Source organism: Eschscholzia californica, unplaced genomic scaffold (genome assembly GCF_041429995.1).
Source record: "Eschscholzia californica isolate CP2 unplaced genomic scaffold, dmEscCali1.0.p SCAF_1, whole genome shotgun sequence".
Lineage (NCBI taxonomy): Eukaryota > Viridiplantae > Streptophyta > Magnoliopsida > Ranunculales > Papaveraceae > Eschscholzia > Eschscholzia californica.
This window is the reverse complement of record NW_028238198.1, coordinates 27,445,956-27,466,504: the sequence shown is the minus strand read 5'-3', so window position 1 is coordinate 27,466,504 and position 20,549 is coordinate 27,445,956. Positions and strand designations below refer to the sequence as shown.

Sequence of the window (20,549 nt, the reverse complement as noted above, 5' to 3'; positions counted from 1 at the left end):
TTTTGATGCCAAGCTCGAGGAGCTTGTTTAAGACCATAGATAGCTTTGTTTAATCGACAGACGTGATTAGGATAAGAAGAATTCTGAAAACCCTTTGGTTGAGACATGAATACGGACTCTTGTAAATCACCATTCAAGAAAGCGTTCTTCACGTCAAGTTGTCGAATCGGCCAATCATGCATGATAGCAAGAGATAACACTGTGCGAATAGTAGAAGGTCGAACAACCGGACTAAAGGTTTCGGTATAGTCAATACCCTGTTGCTGATTGAATCCCCGAGCCACCAAGCGAGCTTTGTAGCGATCCACCGAACCATCTGATTTTTGTTTAACCTTATAAATCCATTTGCAATCAATAATATTCATATTAGGTTTAGAAGGAACAAGATCCCAAGTATGATTACGTTTTAGAGCTTTAATTTCCTCCTCCATTGCCTTTCTCCAATGTTCAGACTTTGAAGCTTGACAGTAAGTGATAGGTTCCACCAGATTAGGGTTTGTAATGTGAGAGAGAAGAGATGGAGGTAATGTGTGAGAGGAGGTGAACAAAATTTTGGGTCGGCGTGTTCCGTCACGACTCCTTGTTACCATTGGATGCCGAGAAATAACCTCCGTTTGTGAGTTATCAATAGTGGGTATAGAAAACCCACTCGATGGAGGGACCACACTAATGTTGGGAGGTTCAGAAGGTAGAGACGTGGCTGGAGTAGGACGGACAGAGGGCTCAGAGGAAACATCTTGCGGGACAGATGGAAGGGAAGGTGGACTCTGAGCACCAGCTGGCGAATTTGTCGAGTGAACAGATGGACGGTGAGAGATTAATTGTGGACCAGGATTAGGCAGAGAAGACGGATTCTGAATTGGTAAAGTAGATTGAATAGAGAAAGAAGAAGTGCGAGGAACAGTCCAGGAGAGAGAAATCTCTTTTGAAGAAGATGAAGACGGATTAGTGAAAGATGAGGTTGAAGATTGTAAGTGACGAAAAGGAAAATCCATTTCATCAAACAAAACATGACGTGAAATATAGATGCGATTTGTAGAGGGATCAAGACATCTGTACCCATTATGATCGGAGCTGTAGCCAAGGAAGATACAGGGACGAGATTTTGGTTGAAGTTTGGAGGTGTTGTATGGTACCAACAGAGGGTAACAACGACACCCAAACGTACGAAGATCATTGTACTTGGGTGACCTGGAAAACAACTGTTGAAAAGGGGATAAACCATGAAGGACAGTGGTGGGAAGACGATTCAGAGTGTAAATGGCAGTATTGAAGGCATCAGGCCAGTAGGTAGTGGGAGTTGAGGACTGAAAAAGCAGAGTCAGAGCCGTTTCTACAAGATGCCTAATTTTCCGTTCAGCAAGCCCATTCTGCTGGGGCGTATGAGGGCAAGATCGACGATGAATGATGCCTGAATCAGCAAATAACTGAGACATTTGTCGATTAACAAACTCTCCTCCCCCATCCGATTGAAAAATCTTAATTGTTTTTGAAAATTGATTTTCAACTTGAATTTTAAACTGTGTGAAGGTTTTTGTAACTTCTGATTTGTTTTTCAGGAAATAAATCCAAGTAAAACGTGTGAAATCATCAATTAATAGCAACACATAACGATTTCCAGAGTGGGAGACAATCGGAGCAGGTCCCCACAGATCGGCATGGATAAGCTCTAAAGGAAATTTAGAATGATGAACAACAGTATTAAAAGGCAAGGCATGATGTTTAGCTGAAACACAATCTTGACATAAACTTCGATCGATTACAGACTTAGTTACTGGTAAGTTAAATTTAGACATGATAAATTTAAAATTACGAAAATGTGGATGAGCTAATCGCTTGTGCCATATTTCAGGACTGGTTCGAGAACCTTTTGAAGCCACTTGGGTAAATAAAACTGAAGCTGAAGGAGGAGCTTGAAGATTGAATAGTCGAAAAAGACCATCAGATATCGTTCCGGCGAGTAGAATCTTCCCTGTGGGGAGTTCCTTAACAAAGAAACCAGATCGATGGAACACAATGACACAGTTAATATCACGAAGAAGTTGGGAGATTGAGATGAGATTTTTTTTAAAATCAGGAACTAGAAGCACATGTTTGAGAATAAAATTATTATAGGGAAGTTGAACATTACCAGTACCAGCTACAGCAGAGGTTTGGCCATTGCCTACCATGACCTGATCAGGAGCTTGGGTCTCTGTTCGAGAGATAACAGAGGAGACATCAGAAGCTATGTGACTGTTGGCACCAGAATCCATATACCAGTTGGGATCATGAGTGAAATGATCAAGACCAAGAGCAGCAAAAGAGTGAGAAAGATCATTGGGACGAGTGATGTTGAAGCACTGTCGAGCAGTGTGACCAGGACGACCACAATATTGGCAAATAACAGAGTATCTTTCTGGAGGAGGACCAAGAACAGAGCCACTACCTCGAGTTGATGCACCTCGACCACCATTTCTGTAAGTACCTCTACCTCCTCTTCTATTATTAGAACGACCTCTGTAAGAGTGAAAGGAATTGATAGGAGGTCGAGTGGAAGTAGGGTTTTGGGTAAGTAAGGCAGTAGGTGGTGGAGATTGAGAATGAAGAAGTTCAATTCGAAATTCCTGAGTAAGAAGAAGAGAATAAAGCTCATCATAAGTAGGAGGAGTGAGTCTAGTTGTGATAGAGGTGACAAAGGATTCAAAATCAGGTCCTAAGCCTGATAAAACAATAAGAACCAATTCCTGGTCTGAAACAGAGTGACCAACAGAAGCTAGAGAATCAGAAAGATTTTTGATTCGCAAGAGATAATCAGAGATGGTTTGGGAACCTTTTTTACAGGTTTGGAGCTGAAGTTTTAGGTTCATCAGCCTAGCTGAGTTGACAGAAGAGAAGTTTCTCTCAAGGGCTTCCCACACAGCTTGAGAAGTGGTAAGACCAAGAACTTGAGACAGAACTGGTTCAGTTAGTGTAGCATTGATCCAAGATAGTAACATTTGATCAATTCGATACCAAAAACAGAAATCAGGGTTGGGAATGAGGGCTGAAGAAGAAGGAGTAGAAGAGGGAAGAAACTCAGTGGGTGAAGGAAATGAGCCATTAACAAATTTGAACAAATCTTGACTATGAAGAATAGGCAGCATTTGGCTGCGCCATAGAAGGTAGTTAGTTCTGTCGAGCTTGATAGAAATGAGATTGGAGATGTTGGTGATAGAGGGAAAAGAAAAGGTGGTGGGAGGGTTTTGAGGGTTTTGAGGGTTTTGAGAAGTGATGGGAGTGGAATGCATTTCACTTGAGTCAGCCATTGATGATGAACAGAGGAGGAAGATGAACACTGAAACCAAGAAGAATGAGACTTATTCTTTTGGAGGCTCTGATACCATATGATTGTAATAGGTCAAGATGCCCTAAACAAGGGCAGTAACTTCTATTATATAGAAAGGAATTACAAGTGAATGTACCAAACTACCCTTGTACAAAGAAATGAAATACACTTGTATTATATACATTTATAATAAATACCATTCATTCTTTTCTACTCTTACATAATAAATAATCCTCTCTCTCTCTTTCTTTCTTTCATAAATTTATATTCTCTCTCCTCTATTAATCCTCTCTTTCTAAAAACAAGAAGAAGAAGAAGAAGAAGAAGAAGAAGAAGCAGATTTCATTACTAGTTCAAAAACCCTCCTTCTTTCTTCATTACATCAGGTATTCCCATTCTCTCTTGTTCTTCTTCATCTTTTTTGTTTTCTTTCTTTATTTGGTTTTTGGTTTTATTTTTTCCTATGTGTTTTTTGATCATAATTTCATTCATTCTTCTTTTGTCTGTTATCTTAAGACTACAATATCCTAATTGTGGTTTTGTTATATTTTCTTCAACCAAATTCTCTCTTTTTTGTTTTCTTCTTTAATTGGTTTTTGGTTTTATTTTCCTCTGTTTATCTTCCTTTTTTTGATCAGTTTCACCCATTCTTCTTTTCTCTGTCTTAAGACTACAATTACAATATCCTAATTGTGGTTTTTTTTTTTATATATATATATTTCATAAAAACCTAGTTTCTCACTTCCTGTTCTTACCATTCTTTTGTCTCTTCTTTACATAAAAACCTAGTTTCTCTGTTTCATCTTCTTTCTTTTATTATTGCATAAAAGAATTCCTCAACTCTTTTCAATACCCACACACACCCATTATAATTCCAAACAAAATAATTCTTATGTTATATATTGTTTAACTCATCATCATCATACTCAATTTATTTTTATTGAATCTACAGAAACAAAAAAAAAAGAAAGAAAGAAAGAAAGATGGATTTCTCCTCATCCTCATCCTCTCAGTCACGGCGGCCGGTTACAACCCATCAAGAGAAGAAGACTAAGAAGAAATTGAAGACTTATTCCAATCGAAAACTCAATCTGATGAAGAAACCCTCCCCGGCCCCTCCGTTCTTCATTACATCAGGTATTCCCATTCTCTTTTGTTCTTCTTCATTCTTTTTGTTTCTTTCTTTAATTGGTTTTTGGTTTTATTTTCCTCTTCGTTTTTTGATCATAATTTCATTCATTCTTCTTTTCTCTGTTATCTTGAGACTACAATATCCTAATTGTGGTTTTTGTTATATTTTCTTCAACCAAATTCTCTCTTTTAATTTATTTACACTTCCGCTTCTTACCATTCTTTTGTTTCTCTTTACATGAAAACCTAGTTTCTCAGTTAGGATTAGTACAATTAAAACTAGTAGTATATTTTATTAGGGTTTTGATATTTTACTTTTTCGTCAACCAAAAACAGTTCTCTTTTATATTTATTTAGACTTGGGTTCGATTCTTATTTGTATTCACTTGTTTCTCCCTACATAAACCACTACCCTCTCTGTGGTTCCTGTGTTGTTCTTTCTTTTATTGCATTGTTCTTTTTCAATACCTGCCAATTATAAGCTCAAAATCATGATGAAAATTCTAAGCTCTTATTAGTCCTTGTTTGTGGAGATGTTTATGGGTTTACCAAGACATAACTACAATGGGGTCGTTGAGAGAATTTAATGGTTTATTGGACTCTAAGTTGCAGAAAACTAGAAGAGAAGAAATTGGAATATTTGTGTTATAAAGAGAAGAAAACCTAAGATTGATGGTGAACTTCTTGGGTTTGTGAGAGGATTATGATCAAACCCATTTAGTATCATCCATGTATGGTGGTGGTGATAGACCGTCAACTTGGTTCATCAGGTCAACAAGTCCTTGGCCTTCTCTTTAGACAATTCCAGTTTCCTCTCTTTCAATATCTGCAATTTAGATTCCAATAAATCTTTAAATTCTTTTAATGACTCCTTTGTAGTTAATGTCTTGATAAACCCCTCATAATCATCTCCAGAAACAGGGAGTAAGAGCTTAGAATTATCATCATCTTGAGTTTGATTAATAATTGTTTCAACTTTAATTTCTTCTTCATCATTAATTGGATCTTGATAATAACGGGTAAAGTACTTGAATGTTTCATTCGGTCTTTAAGAAGAGGAAGAAGCAGATTTCAAAAACACCCTCTTTCTTATTCATTACCACCATCATCAGCCATCAGGTATTATTCCCATTCTTCAAAAGCATTCTCTCTCTTGATCTTGATCTTGATTTTTTTTTCTTCTTTGGTTTTTTTTTTCTATTTTCCTCTGTTAATTAATGTTGTTTTTTAGTTTCAGCCATTCTAACTAAATCTTGGGATTACAACTATAACTAAATCCTAGTAATTTGGGTTTTTTTTATATTTCTTCAACCATAAAAGAAATTCTCTGTTTTAATTTCCTGTTCTTAGCATTCTTTTGTTTCTTGGTACATACATGAACCACTCACTACCCTCTCTTTCATCTTCTTTCTTTTATTGCCCTAAACAATTGCACAATCTTTTCAATACCCAATAATTTTAATTCCAAGAAACAATCATACTAACAATTTTAAACCCATTGAACAATCATATTCACTCACCAATTATTTCAGACTTATTATCCGTCATTATTTTAACTACAAGTTTCTTTAATACTAAGAAATTGTTTACTGAATTTATTTTTACTGAATTTGCAGAAACAACAGTAGTAGAAGAAGAAAGATGAGTTTATCCTCCTCCTCTCAGTCACTGGTTAAAGAGAAGAGTAAGAAGAAGTTGAAGACTTATTCCAATCGAAAACTCAATTTGATGAAGAAAGCATCTGAACTATCAACACTTTGTCAAACCGATACATTCCTAATAGGCTATGGACCCCAAGGTGATGATGTCTTTACATGGCCTGAGAATCCTACTCAACTCCATACGTTAATCCAACGTTACAAAAGTGTCGATGTTAAAGATCGAATGAAGCATTCAACTAATTTATCTGATATTATTCATCAAAATGTCACGAGGAAGAAGAGGAAAACTGAAACAGACATGAATCAGCAAACTGATCATCAAAATGATGATGATAATTCTAAGTTCCTATTAGTCCCTGCTGCTTCTGGAGATGATTATGGGTTTACCAAGACATTAACTACATTGGAGTCATTGAGAGAATTTAATGATTTATTGGACTCTAAGTTGCAAAAACTAGAAGAGAAGAAATTGGAATATTTGTGTTATAAAGAGAAGAAGAAACAGAAGATTGATGATGGTGAAATTGGAAGATTTATTGGACCAAGTCATACTAATTATGATCAAACCCATTTAGTATCATCATCCCAATATGGTGGTGGTGGTGGTGGTGATCCCTCAAGTTGGTTCATCAGACCAGGAAGTCCTTGGGCGCCTTCATTCTCCTATGCTGCAGGATCTCCAATTATTTATGGGAATGCTATTAAAGCCTCCTATGGTTGTTGTTCTACTACTGATTGTGGAGATTTATCATTGATAGTTCATGGATCGACTCCTCAGGTTTCTACTTTTGCTTCTTCATCTTCGGAAGGAAGAAACTCATTGATTTCAACTCCTAATTATCCGGGTTGTGAACAATATTATAATCATGAGACACAGCCATTAACAAGTCGTCTTTCCGAATTGGTGGCACAAGATGATGAGAGTAGACCTACTACTAGTACTAGTCCTATTGATTATGATGATGTTATTGATTTCAGTTTCCTTTTTACTTCAGAAGAGACACAAAGTGTGGAGGAGGAGGCTAGTTGAAGTTATTGGTGTATTTTTACATTTTTGCAACTACATTTGTAATTGATTTGCTATAAGACCCATGAATAGTAAAAGATGCAAACACTTGTAAACCCTGATCTTTCCATTTAATAAAAATATTCAAGGACAAAAAAACGAGCTCGAAGAGAACTTAATGTTTACTTCCAGCTTCCACTCGATATGAATTTCCGATACACAAAGCTGCTGAACCTAAAAACCTGCACCATATATAAGTGGTTTTCCACCACCTAATTCACTCAAATACAAATGTTGTAGGGAGAAACTTAGCTCCAAATCACTCGGCTCATAAACAAATTCAAAATCACTCTTTTGCAATTATATTTGATACAATGATGTAAGTTTCAATCCAAAAAAAAGAAAGAAGTTTGTTTGGGACTTTGAAGAACAAAACCACATGACAGAAACTAGTACCAATGACTACAGTAATTCGCTGGGGTTGAAGTTTGGAGACTCCTCCCATATAAGTTGCTTTATGTCTTCTTCACTTAAGTTAGATTGTTCGAAATCAAAAAAGAAAGGAGATGAGCAAATGGGATGATGTCGTGAAAGTCGGAAAGAAAATGAAAGACACGGGAGTAAAGGAGTCTGGGGTTAGTTAGGTGCAAATTTGAGATAACAAATGAACCTATTCGCCATACTAGCTCCCTGGTCAGCTTCATTTATCGTTTTCTCGGCCTAATATTGAGTCAGATGATGTTATCGTTCTTTTTCCTGTTGACATGATTGATGTTTTCTAATGGTGGGCAAATCTTATGCTGTAGTATTCTGTATATTAGAGTTTGGCATCCTGCCTGGGAATAGCCTGATATGACCTGTTGAAACGGCAACCAAAAACGACACATCCTGCTTATACAATGCGGACCACCGTTCGTTCATTGGGTTGGTAGGTTAAATGAAAAATTTGCCCTTGTTACTTCTTCAACAGTAATTTACTTCACATAATAGAGCTGTCCTGGGGGACTTTCAATCTTTGTCCAGGAAGCTATAGCGGTGTCATGGGAGTTGTTATCGTTGGAATGGAGATTATCTCTTGTGGGTGTAGCGCTCTTCTCTCCTTACCGACTAACATAGTTTCAAAGGGCGATCCCTCGTAAACAAAGAAGCTTATTCAGGATGGAAGACGAATAGGTTCATTTAATTGGTTTCAAACTAAATAACTATGCTTTGGTGGACTCAATGTAGTCTCTCAAATGAACCTATTGGAACAAATCTATGAACGATTAACTGAAAACCAATGAAATTATAGGCAACTACCGCCTAGTACAAATCTAAGATGAATACCCTAGGAAAAAGAGTTGAAGGACACCGAGATCTTTGTAACCAAAACAAAACTTACAGAACAAACAAGATTAAACTTTATAAGTATATCAAATCTCTCACATGGAAGCTAACATTCAGTGAACCATATAGAAATAAGGTCCCATTTGACAACGCCAAAATAAATTATCTTTTTACTTACTAAAGAAGTAAAAAAATTTAGTTTGGTAATATGAAAATATCCGACTTCACTTAAATTAAGATTTGACTTTTTTAAAATCTAAATTTTAACTTTGACTTTAAAGTAACTCATGTGCAACATATGCATGAATTTTATTTTATCCAAATTTTTTTCGTTCTCTATCTCTCCACCACCACGACCTTAACAGCCATCTTCGTACCTCCAACACCATCAACACCCCCCATACCTCCATCACCACCTCCGTAATCTCCACCACCACCACCATTACCATACCTCATAGCTCCATCATTACCACCACCTCCATACCTCCACAACCACCACCGCGTACTTCAACCACAACAACCACCATATCTCGGTCAGTGTGGAAATTTAACAAATCTACGGAAATGATATAAATGTGCTGTAGTTGTGCATAACAAGACTTTCAACCATAACTAAGCATAAAAAAAAATATGTAGTCTTGACTCTAACATGAAGTACGGGGTAAACTTGCAAAAAAATTGACGGGTTGTGACAAAATTCGTCAACTTGAGGGTTAATCTATAATAAAATAGTAATACTAGGGGGTTAACTTAAAAAAAGATAACTTGAAGGTAAATATTAGAAATGTGGAAATTAAGTGACATCCCAAATGAGAGTTAAGGGCGCACCCTGTAAGTGTTAAAAGCGCCTCTCTTGTGAGTTAAGGAGGTGTTCTTTACTCTAAAGAGGGGCGCCTTTATAAATTCTCATTAACCCTAAAACAAAAAAGCGTCTTCTTCTTCTCTGATCTTTCCAGCCGACAAACTTTAGGGTTTTTTTTAATTTTCTCTCTCTAGATTTAGGAATCAAACCAAAACCACTTTAAGTTTCATGATTTTGTTGGGGGTTTTAACGGGAAAGATGATAATAATGAATTGGAGAAGAAATCAGAAGAAAGTTTGAAGAAATCGACCTCAAATTGAGAAAAAAGACTGCATAAAGTTAAGCTCAAGGTATGTTATTTCTTCATGTTGAGAAGTTGATGGAAAATGTCGAAATTTGTTGATGTTTCGACCGAAATCTCACAAGAAATTCATGTAAACGTGTTTCTGTGCACCTAATTCAGAAAACCGACATATTTCGGCCATCTCGACCGAAATGTCGACTTTTCATTCCTTGACCTCCGTAGCTCCATCACTACCAAAATATGATTATGGATGTGGAATTAGAAAGGTGGAGTATAGGGTAGTTAAAATTTTCAATTGGTGAGAAATAAGGTAAGAGGTAAGGATGTTTCTTTAAATTTTTGTTTTGGAAGGTTGATTTTTTTATATATTATTTAATTTATGCATAATATCACATGTCAAACATGTTCTTACTAGTTTTGACAAAAATATAAATTAAAGGAGGTAAGCTCAATTACCAATTACTGAAGGGAGTAAACTCAAAAAACCATTGTTTAATTGGTTGTATGTGTCTAAAGAAGTTACTAAATTAATAACTAACCGCCTGAGTTTCTCACTCTCTCACTGGTCACTACTACTACCCGAGTGTATTCTACTTATAAGTAGTAGTATCACTCTTTCAGTCTTTTTCTACTCTGAAATATATAATTCGTCTGAGTTTTAAGTATTTTTTTTTTCTTAAGAAGATGATGAAAAAAGTTTAACTTACTGTCATTACATTTATAGTAGAGTCTATATTGTACTTTTTTTTTATGAAAGGAGTCTGTATTGTACTTATTTATTTAATAGTGGATTTATTGTGCTATTAAGCTCCACATTTTAGACGTTCCACCCAGGGGCGGAACCAGGATTACATACTAGGGAGGGCAAGTCTAAAGTCTCTATAAAGTAAACTTCTAAATATAATCGTATGGTCTTACAAAATACAACACAAGACAAGTTTTTTAAGAACACTCTTTCTGCCTTTTATATCACAATTTTTATATTTATCTTAACAACCTAAATAAAATAATAAAAGTAATCTTTTGACTTAAATTCATAAATTAACGTTACATTAGATAGCTCGATTAAGTACCAAATTATTCAATGACACTTGACGTAAAAAAATTACATAGTCAAGAGTATACCCAAGCAAAATCAAGATTTTCTCTAGCAATTGCCACTTAATTTAAGTCTCCTTACTCTTTTAAAGAAAAATGAAAATTAAAAGAAAGCTAAGGCAGGCTCAAGGACTTGAATGTGGGTGTTTGGGTTGGAAGGATAAAGTTTGCACCACTAGAGCTAAAGCAACATTTGTGAACAATGGTAGCTTAGCTTGTATTTGTGAGATCAGGCCGGGCAACTGCCCAGCCTGGTCTCCAAATAGTTCCGCCCATGGTTCCACCAATATCATCACTCTTTTCTACTCTTACATAATTCACTATTATGAGGTCACTTCTCACTTCCGTAATAGCCACTTGACTCAAGTTAATAAAATTTCCGGATGCTAACAGCCTTTTGATTTGGTACCTTTAGAAGCACCCAAATAAAAATTGTTAGATATGAGTATGCTACAACATCAATTGGACCATGCGTAGACTTTATGATTGAAAAAATCTAGATGATACGAAGAATTTTCCGCACATGATCCAAATGATGATGCAGGTGTCTGAGAGTGAAAAATGAGCATGCTAGATCATATGCCGGATCATGCGTAGACAACTTTTTTTAGCCATGCAACACTTCTTTACAGTATGTGAGGAGCTCAAACAAACAGATCTTGTATTGTACTTGCAAATTATTATTTTATTTTATCTTTTGAGAAATCGACTACGATCTACATTAGTCGTTACAAGACATTAATACATCATGAAAATTGTGATAAACACGATAACCGCCTAAGTTGAACCATAAACGAAAGAGGCCTACAACCCAACAACATGAAAGAGGCTAAAAACCCGACAAGTTTATTACATTATTTATACTTTTAATAAACCCCACAAATGTACTTACATATTATTAGAAAGTGGTAAGGATGTTTAATTAGTTGTCTTGATCCCAAATTAGAAATATTTAAAGAAGTTGGCAAATCCCTTATTACTATTTCTACCTCAAACGTTATGAGGGCGGCACTTCTCACTTCCTTAATAGCCACTTGCTCAAGTGTATAAAAAAAATGTGATTTTTTTTTTTTTTGCTTCAAAAAAAAAATGCTAAGGAAAATGCTAAACTAGTCTGTTTAAGAAGTTTCTAAAATTAGTTAGTATTTAGACTTAAACCTTTGAGACTCACTGGTAAACAAGTTACTATATTACAACCGCCTGAGTTTCTTTCTTTCCTTCGTGCCCTACTTATAAATATCACACTCTTTTCTACTCTCAAATAGTTATAAATACCATTCACTCTTTCAGTCTTTTTCTACTGTGAAATAATCCTCTCTTTCTAAAAACAAGAAGAAGAAAAAAGAGAGAAGAAGCAGCAGATTTCAAGAAACCCTCCCAGGCCACTCTTTCTTTCTTTCTTCATTACCCCCACCAACACACAACCATCATCAGGTATTCCCATTCTCTCTTGTTTTCTTTCTTTAATTGGTTATTGGTTTTTGGTTTTATTTTTTCCTCTGTGTTTTTTGATCAGTTTCACCCATTCTTCTTTTCTCTGTTGTCTTAAGACTACAATATCCTAATTGTGGTTTTTTTTAATATTTTCTTCAACCAAATTCTCTCTTTTTTAATTTACTCTTCCGCTTCTTACCATTCTTTTGTTTCTTCCTACATGAAAACCTAGTTTCTATAACAAAAGAAGATAACCTAGTTTCTCTGTTTCATCTTCTTCTTTCTTTGATTATTGCATAAAAGAATTTCCTCAACTCTTTTCAATACCCACACCCATTCCATTATAATTCCAAACAAAATACTTAAATTCTTTTGTTATTGGTTTAGCAGGTTACTCATCATCATCATACTCAATTTACAGAAAAAGAAGAAGAAAGAAAGAAAGATGGATTTCTCCTCATCCTCATCTCAGTCACGGCCAAGGGTTACAACCCATCAAGAGAAGAAGACTAAGAAGAAATTGAAGACTTATTCCAATCGTAAACTCAATCTGATGAAGAAAGCATCTGAACTATCAACACTCTGTCAAACCGATACATTCCTTATAGGCTATGGACCCCAAGGTGATGATGTCTTTACATGGCCTGAAAATCCTACTCAACTACATAGGTTATGTTAGGACCCAAGTGGAAGATCAAGCTGTAGCAAAAAAGGTCACAAAGGTTAGATTTATCGGACCATCAAAACCTAGAACACCAACCCTAGATCAGAAAGTAAATGGGGTGAATACACTATTAAAGATGGAGATTAAAGAGTTTCATCACCTTAATGAAGAGGGGATAACAGTAGCACCTGGTCGTGTATCTCGTGGCAACCCACAAGGATCTTGGAAGCCAGGGATGGTGCTTGTTGGTGGTGGCAGCAAGATAGAATTGAAAGAAAAAGAAAATAACTTACTAATGTCGGTCATGGAAGTCTCTTACACAAGTGAAAGTACTTTAGGGTTTGAAACTCTTCCTGGCTGTACTTTCAAGAAGACAACATTTTATCCACCTTTGGATCTCAGCCACATGTTAACATCACAGAATGGAGAGGAAGAAATAGGACAGCTGGAAGAAACTGGGTCAACAAGACTCAAACCTAATATGGGCTTATGTTGACTCTATTATTGTCCTTTATTAGTAAATTCCTAAGGTGCTTTAATAAGCCCAAAGAGAGTCTGTTCATAGGCCCAGGCCTCAGTATGCTTTTGTGGTCCTGGCCAAACTATTTAGGGTTTCTGACAAAGCTTTAAATAGCAATGATTGTAAATCTTATCATTATGCAATCATTACAAAAATTTGGCTGCTGCCTTTTTCTAGGGTTTATCTGGAGCAGATTACTCTATTTACTCTATTTTCAACTATTACAATTGTGAGGATTCAAAAATCCTTACATTTGGTATCAGAGCCACTCACAATGTCTCACACCAACCGAATTCAAGCATTAGAAGATTTAACTCAGACTCAAATCACTGCCATAACTTCTATGCAGACTTCCATTAATGATATCCAAACTGGTATGCAAGACTTGGAGGGAAGACTTCGTTCTGACTTTAAAAATGACCTGCTTCTTGCATTAGATGAACAGTTCACTCGGTTGAAGGAATGGTCCAGATCTGGTTCGTGTATTTCACGAGATAAAACTCGAGCTCCAGATCCAGGAGGTACTTCTTCAAATACACCTGCAGAAAACAGAAATGAGGTGGTTTCTGAAGAAGATTTGACAGGTATAGCTGATAACTCTATTCCTATGGATGATTTTTTGAGACTAAGTAGGGCTAAGGTAGATTTCCCTACATTTGAAGGGGTTGACACTGATGTTTGGCTGCGTAGGAGTAATTCGTATTTCTTACTCTATAAAATGTCTAGTAGACAAAAAGTGTTAATGGCTTCCTTGCACTTCAAAGGAAATGTTAATAAATGGTATCAAGGGTTAATTACTAGTAACCCTGACTTGACTTGGGAAGAACTTACCCTAGAAATGCAGTTGAGGTATCCCAATATCGATCCAGTTGATGTGGTGTCTGAATTTAATAAGCTCAAACAGTTTGGCACTGTTGACGAGTACCTGAGCAAATTTGAAGAGTTAAAAACAGATCTGGAATTCTTAATAGGCAAACATCCAGAAACATATTACATATCCAGTTTTTACAGTGGGTTAAAGGCCGAAATCCGAGAACCAGTCCAAATGCTCAATCCCCAAAATTTTCCTCATTTAGTGCTGCTATGTAAGAGGCAAGAACAACTCAATCTTAAGAGCCAGAAAAGAATCGGTCCCTTGACCTATAACCGAACCCCAAATATTGCCAATCAAACATTCAGGTCTAACAACTTCAAAACCTCTTCCCAAACAGTTACCCCAATTATCAAAAAACTTTCCCCCACAACTCAGTCCAAAGAAACCTTATATACAGGGGCAGGAACACCCTACTCCCAAGTTAAAAGGATGAATGCTGAGGAAATGCGACAAAGACGAGCCAAGGGGCTTTGCTTCAACTGCGATGAGCAGTGGAAACCCGGGCATAATGCACATTGTGTACAAGCATTTGCTATATCATGTATTGAGGAAGAAGAGGGAAGAGACCAGGATATAGAAGAGGTTATGGCTGAACTGGAAATGGAAGATTTACCTGATGGAGGTATGTCAACGTGCGCCTTATCTAGCCATTCGTCTTCTACTACCATTAAATTGAAGGGGACTGTTAAGAAGCAAGACCTTATCATTTTAGTAGACAGTGGAAGCACTCACTCCTTCATTGATCCTGCATTAGCAAACAAATGTGGATATGTCATGGACTGCATCAAACCAATGTTAGTAATGGTGGCCGATGGAAATCAGTTGATTAGTAATTCGGGATGTAAAAATTTTACATGGCAAGTGCAGGGAATTACCTTTCAAACTGATGTACGAGTGCTAACACTTGGTGGGGGGTGTGATATGGTACTTGGTGTAGACTGGTTAAGGAAGTTCAGCCCGATTCTTTTTGATTTCAATAAGCTGCAGATTTCATTCAAACAGAATGGTAAGAGGGTGACATTAAAAAGCAACCAAGATCAGCCAAAAATCTCAATGATGGATGGGAAATCATTTAAAAAAGTGTGGAATAAAGGGATACTTAACCTTGTTGGTCAATTTTTCTCTCTTACTACTGCTGAAGTACCATGTACGACAACTGATCCAAGTCTCCAAAAGTTATTACAGCAGTTTGATGATGTATTCCAGGAGCCTATCGGGTTGCCACCCACTCGAGCTTGTGACCATTCCATTCCTCTTAAACCAGGAGCTCTAGCTGTCAACCTGCGACCATATCGTATTTCACATAATCAAAAAGATGTGGTAGAAAAACTTATCAAAGAAATGCTTGCTAGTGGAATTATACAAGACAGTAAATCACCATTTTCCTCGCCCATTTTGTTGGTAAAGAAGAAAGAGGGTGATTGGAGGTTTTGCGTGGACTACAGGCGACTAAATGATCTCACCATTAAAGATAGGTACCCTATTCCTATCATAGATGAGCTCCTAGATGAGTTACACGGGGCGGTAGTGTATTCTAAGATTGACCTTCGATCAGGTTATCACCAGATCAGAATGAATCCAGAAGATGTGTATAAGACAGCTTTTAAAACTCATACGGGTCACTATGAGTTTCGTGTCATGCCATTTGGCTTGACAAACGCCCCAGCCACTTTCCAGTCCCTCATGAATCACATATTTCAACCCTTTCTAAGGAAAACAGTGTTAGTCTTTTTCGACGACATATTAGTATACAGCCCCACTATGGATCAACATATAAAAGATTTAAGTGCTGTTTTACTTACCTTAAGAGAGAACCAACTCTTTGCCAAGCTCAGCAAGTGTTCCTTCGCTCAAGAAAAGGTCGAATATCTAGGACATATAATCAGCAAGGATGGTGTAGCTGCGGAAGAAGGGAAAATATCAGCAATGAGAAACTGGCCTAAGCCTACTTCAGTCAAAGCATTAAGAGGATTCCTTGGGTTGACAGGGTACTATCGAAAGTTTGTGAAGAACTATGGTCTTATTAGCAAACCATTGACATCCCTCCTTAAAAAAGATGCGTTTCACTGGAATATTGCAGCAGAACAAGCATTTCAGCAGCTAAAAGAAGCAATGAGCAGTACACCAGTCTTAACATTACCTAACTTTTCTTTACCTTTTGAGTTACAGGTTGATGCATGTGACACAGGCATTGGAGGAGTTTTGATGCAGCAAGGGAGACCAATCGCTTTTTACAGCAAGGCCCTTGGACCCAAGTACCTGAGTTATTCGACATATGAAAAAGAATTGTTAGCAATCGTACTCTCAGTCACCAAATGGAAATCATATCTGCTGGACACACATTTCATTATCTACACAGACCATCAAAGCATAAGGCATTTCATGGACCAAGAAATCCACACTCATCTCCAACAAAGGTGGCTGGCTAAACTCCTAGCATATGATTACGAGGTGAAATATAAGATGGGGAAGGAAAACAAGGTAGCTGATGCACTTTCTAGGGTTGCCCAAGATCTGCCCGCGCTTAATGCGATTACTACTATTCAACCTAAGTGGATTGCCGATGTTCTACTCAGTTATGAAGGTGACACTTTCGCTAAGGAAACAATAACTAAATTGACAATTGATGCAGCAGGAGTAATAGGATATACCTTGGAGAGGGGAATCCTGAGATACAAGGGTAGGATCTATATAGGGGCACCAACTGCTTTGAGAAGTAATATCATCACCACCTTACATGACTCAGCTGTAGGAGGGCATGGTGGCATCAGATCAACCTGTCAAAGAATAAAGCTTTACTTCTTCTGGAAGGGAATTAAAAAAGATGTAACAGATTATGTGAGTGCTTGTGACACTTGCCAAAGAAACAAAGGGGACAATCATTATCCATTCGGACTATTGCAGCCATTAGAAGTTCCAGATCAAGCATGGACAAGTATCTCAATGGATTTTATCGAAGGTCTGCCCAAATCTGAAGGAAAAGAGACAATACTAGTAGTGGTGGACAGGTTCACGAAATACAGCCACTTTGTGAGTATATCACACCCTTACACTGCAGAAACTATTGCTAAAATATTCATGGATTCGGTCTACAAATTGCATGGGCTACCTAGGTCAATTGTGTCAGACAGAGATAAAATCTTTATAAGTCATTTTTGGAAGGAATTATTCAGACTCATGGGAACTCAGCTGTGTATGAGTTCATCCTATCACCCACAATCGGACGGTCAAACCGAAAGGGTTAATAGGTGTTTAGAGTCATACTTGCGATGTATGACAAGTTATGAACCAAAAAAGTGGGCGAAATGGTTGTCATTGGCAGAATGGTGGTACAATACGAATTACCATACAAGCATCAAACAGACACCTTTTCAAGCGTTATATGGGTATCCACCCCCTCTAATGATGATACCAGACACTTTCGAGACTCCTAATGCAATGGCTATGGATTATATTCAGCAGAGGCAGAGAATGACACAACTCCTAAGGGACACTCTACATGATTCTCAAAACAGAATGAAACAATATGCAGATAAGAAAAGAATTGAGAGACATTACGAGGTGGGAGATTGGGTGTATCTTCGACTTCAACCTTACCGGCAAACAACAGTCGAACTTAGGCGAAATCTCAAATTGTCTCCTAGGTTCTATGGGCCTTACCAAATCATAAAAAAGGTGGGTACAGTAGCATACCAACTCCAGTTACCTGAGGGATCTAAGATCCATCCTGTGTTTCACATCTCGCAGCTAAAAAGGCGAATGGGGAAGGATGCCAAAGTCACTAACTCGTTACCTTTGATAGATCCCAATGGTGTAATGAAGGTAACACCTGTGCGAGTCAAAGATCAGAGGTTAGTAACCAGAAAAAATCAAGTTATACAACAAGTTTTAGTTGAATGGAGTAACTTGTTACCTGAAGACTCCACTTGGGAGGATGTGACAGTGTTGTATCAACAGTTTCCTGACTTCAATCCATGGGGACATGGATCATCATATGGAGGGGGGAATGTTAGGACCCAAGTGGAAGATCAAGCTGTAGCAAAAAAGGTCACAAAGGTTAGATTTATCGGACCATCAAAACCTAGAACACCAACCCTAGATCAGAAAGTAAATGGGGTGAATACACTATTAAAGATGGAGATTAAAGAGTTTCATCACCTTAATGAAGAGGGGATAACAGTAGCACCTGGTCGTGTATCTCGTGGCAACCCACAAGGATCTTGGAAGCCAGGGATGGTGCTTGTTGGTGGTGGCAGCAAGATAGAATTGAAAGAAAAAGAAAATAACTTACTAATGTCGGTCATGGAAGTCTCTTACACAAGTGAAAGTACTTTAGGGTTTGAAACTCTTCCTGGCTGTACTTTCAAGAAGACAACATTTTATCCACCTTTGGATCTCAGCCACATGTTAACATCACAGAATGGAGAGGAAGAAATAGGACAGCTGGAAGAAACTGGGTCAACAAGACTCAAACCTAATATGGGCTTATGTTGACTCTATTATTGTCCTTTATTAGTAAATTCCTAAGGTGCTTTAATAAGCCCAAAGAGAGTCTGTTCATAGGCCCAGGCCTCAGTATGCTTTTGTGGTCCTGGCCAAACTATTTAGGGTTTCTGACAAAGCTTTAAATAGCAATGATTGTAAATCTTATCATTATGCAATCATTACAAAAATTTGGCTGCTGCCTTTTTCTAGGGTTTATCTGGAGCAGATTACTCTATTTACTCTATTTTCAACTATTACAATTGTGAGGATTCAAAAATCCTTACAGGTTAATCCAACGTTACAAAAGTACGGATGCTAAAGATCGAATGAAACATTTAACTAATTTATCTGATATTATTCATGATCAAAATGTAACGAGGAAGAAGAGGAAAGTTGAAACAGACATGAATCAGCAAACTCCTCAAAATGATACACTACTACTACTTTCTAAGTTACTAACCATGGAGAAGTCATTGACAGAATTTGAAGTTATGTTGAAACCTAAGTGGGAAAAGGCAAGATTAGACAGGGAATTCGAATTGTTTAATGGAAAAAAACAGAAGATTAATCAAACCCATTTAGTATTATCATCAAGATATGGTGGTGGTGGTGATCCGGATACTACTGTTGGATACCCAATGTATGGGAATGCTACTGATTGTGGAGACTTATCATTGATAGTTTATGGATCGACTCCTCAGTTTTCTTCTTTTGCTCCTTCATCCGGATATGGTGGTGGTGATCCGGATACGGCTCGATACTCAATGTATGGGAATGCTACTGATTGTGGAGATTTATCATCGATACTTCATGGATCGACTCCTCAGGATTCTTCATCTTGGGAAGGAAGAAACTCATTGATTTCGACTTGCAATTATTTGGGTTGTGAACAATATTATAATCATGAGACACAGCCATTAACGAGTCGCCTTTCCGAATTGGTAGCACAAGATGATGAGAGTAGACCTACTACTAGTACTAGTCCTATTGATTATGATGATGTTATTGATTTGAGTTTCCTTTTTAGTTCAGAAGAGATACAAAGTGTGGAGGAGGAGGAGGCTAGTTGAAGTTATTGGTGTATTTTTTACATTTTTGCAACTCCATTTGTATTTCATTTGCTAATTGTGGTCATGTTGAATTTAATGAGCTTTTCATTTTTATCTCTCTCTCTCTCTCTTGATATATACACACAAACAGATTGATTGACTCATGAATTGTAGTTGCTAAGAAGAGAAACAGATTATAATAACTAGTATATCTATATAATTATGATCAATTTGGAGAAGGTGATGAAGCTTTAAAGAAGCTCTTAGAAGGAATGGAAAACTATGGAGTCAACCCAATGTAGTTACATTTACTTCTCTTTTAACATCTTGTAGCCATGGAGGTCTGGTAGAGAAGGGATTTATGTTTTTAATTCAATAACCGAAAAGTATGGTGTTTTGTCAAGTACAAAACACTGTGTATGCACGGTTGATATGTTCGATCGAGCTGGAATTGTCAGCTTACTTGAGGAGTATAACTCCGTGTCTCGAACCCAGGACCTCAAGGGTGGAATCCAACTTGGTAACCACTCCAATCCAGGATTATCGACGCAAATGAATCTATTTGCCATGCAAGTTCCCCAATCAGCTTCATTTATCGTGTTGATATGTTTGATGGTTTCTAATGGTGGCCAAATCTTTAGCTGCAGCTGCTCATGGGACAGAGCTAGTCGTTTGTTTGCATTTCAATTTCTCTAGTTTACCAACAATTGTAATGAGCTGATTCTTGAGTTTACTCAGGTTAGATGAGTTCTTAAATTTAGAGTTTATTTGTTGATGTTGTGGTAGTATGTATATTAGAGTTTCGCAAGCAACCGTTGTCTGCCTGGAAATAGCCCAACATGACCTGTTAGCTCTTGTGGGTTTTGCGATCTTCTCAGTCCTTACCGA

The 20,549-nt window shown here is 37.2% G+C and overlaps 2 protein-coding genes across 2 annotated transcripts in view; one reads left to right on the top strand and one right to left on the bottom strand.

Annotated features, from left to right (window-relative positions):
• Positions 1 to 7,248: 7,248 nt before the first annotated feature.
• The window catches only part of LOC147565659 (mitogen-activated protein kinase homolog NTF6-like), an 87,294-nt gene continuing 73,993 nt past the window's right edge, over positions 7,249 to 20,549 (bottom strand). The window contains exon 7 of the mRNA XM_086652169.1: positions 7,249 to 7,580. Within this exon, the coding sequence (XP_086508295.1) occupies positions 7,555 to 7,580 (26 nt within the window). The 3' untranslated portion in view covers positions 7,249 to 7,554. The remainder of the gene's footprint in view (positions 7,581 to 20,549) is intronic.
• LOC147565665 (uncharacterized) lies at positions 11,935 to 19,777 on the top strand. The gene is made up of 3 exons (XM_086652149.1): positions 11,935 to 12,069; positions 12,460 to 12,738; positions 18,899 to 19,777. Exons 2-3 carry the CDS (start codon positions 12,515 to 12,517, stop codon positions 19,680 to 19,682), a joined length of 1,008 nt encoding a protein of 335 aa, XP_086508275.1. The 5' UTR covers positions 11,935 to 12,069; positions 12,460 to 12,514; the 3' UTR covers positions 19,683 to 19,777.

Coding starts and splice junctions, on each gene's coding strand:
- LOC147565665 (XM_086652149.1), top strand. CDS start 12,515: ATGGATTTCTCCTCATCCTCATCTCAGTCACGGCCAAGGGTTACAACC. Junction 12,739..18,898: donor AATCCTACTCAACTACATAG/GTTATGTTAGGA, acceptor AAATCCTTACAG/GTTAATCCAACGTTACAAAA.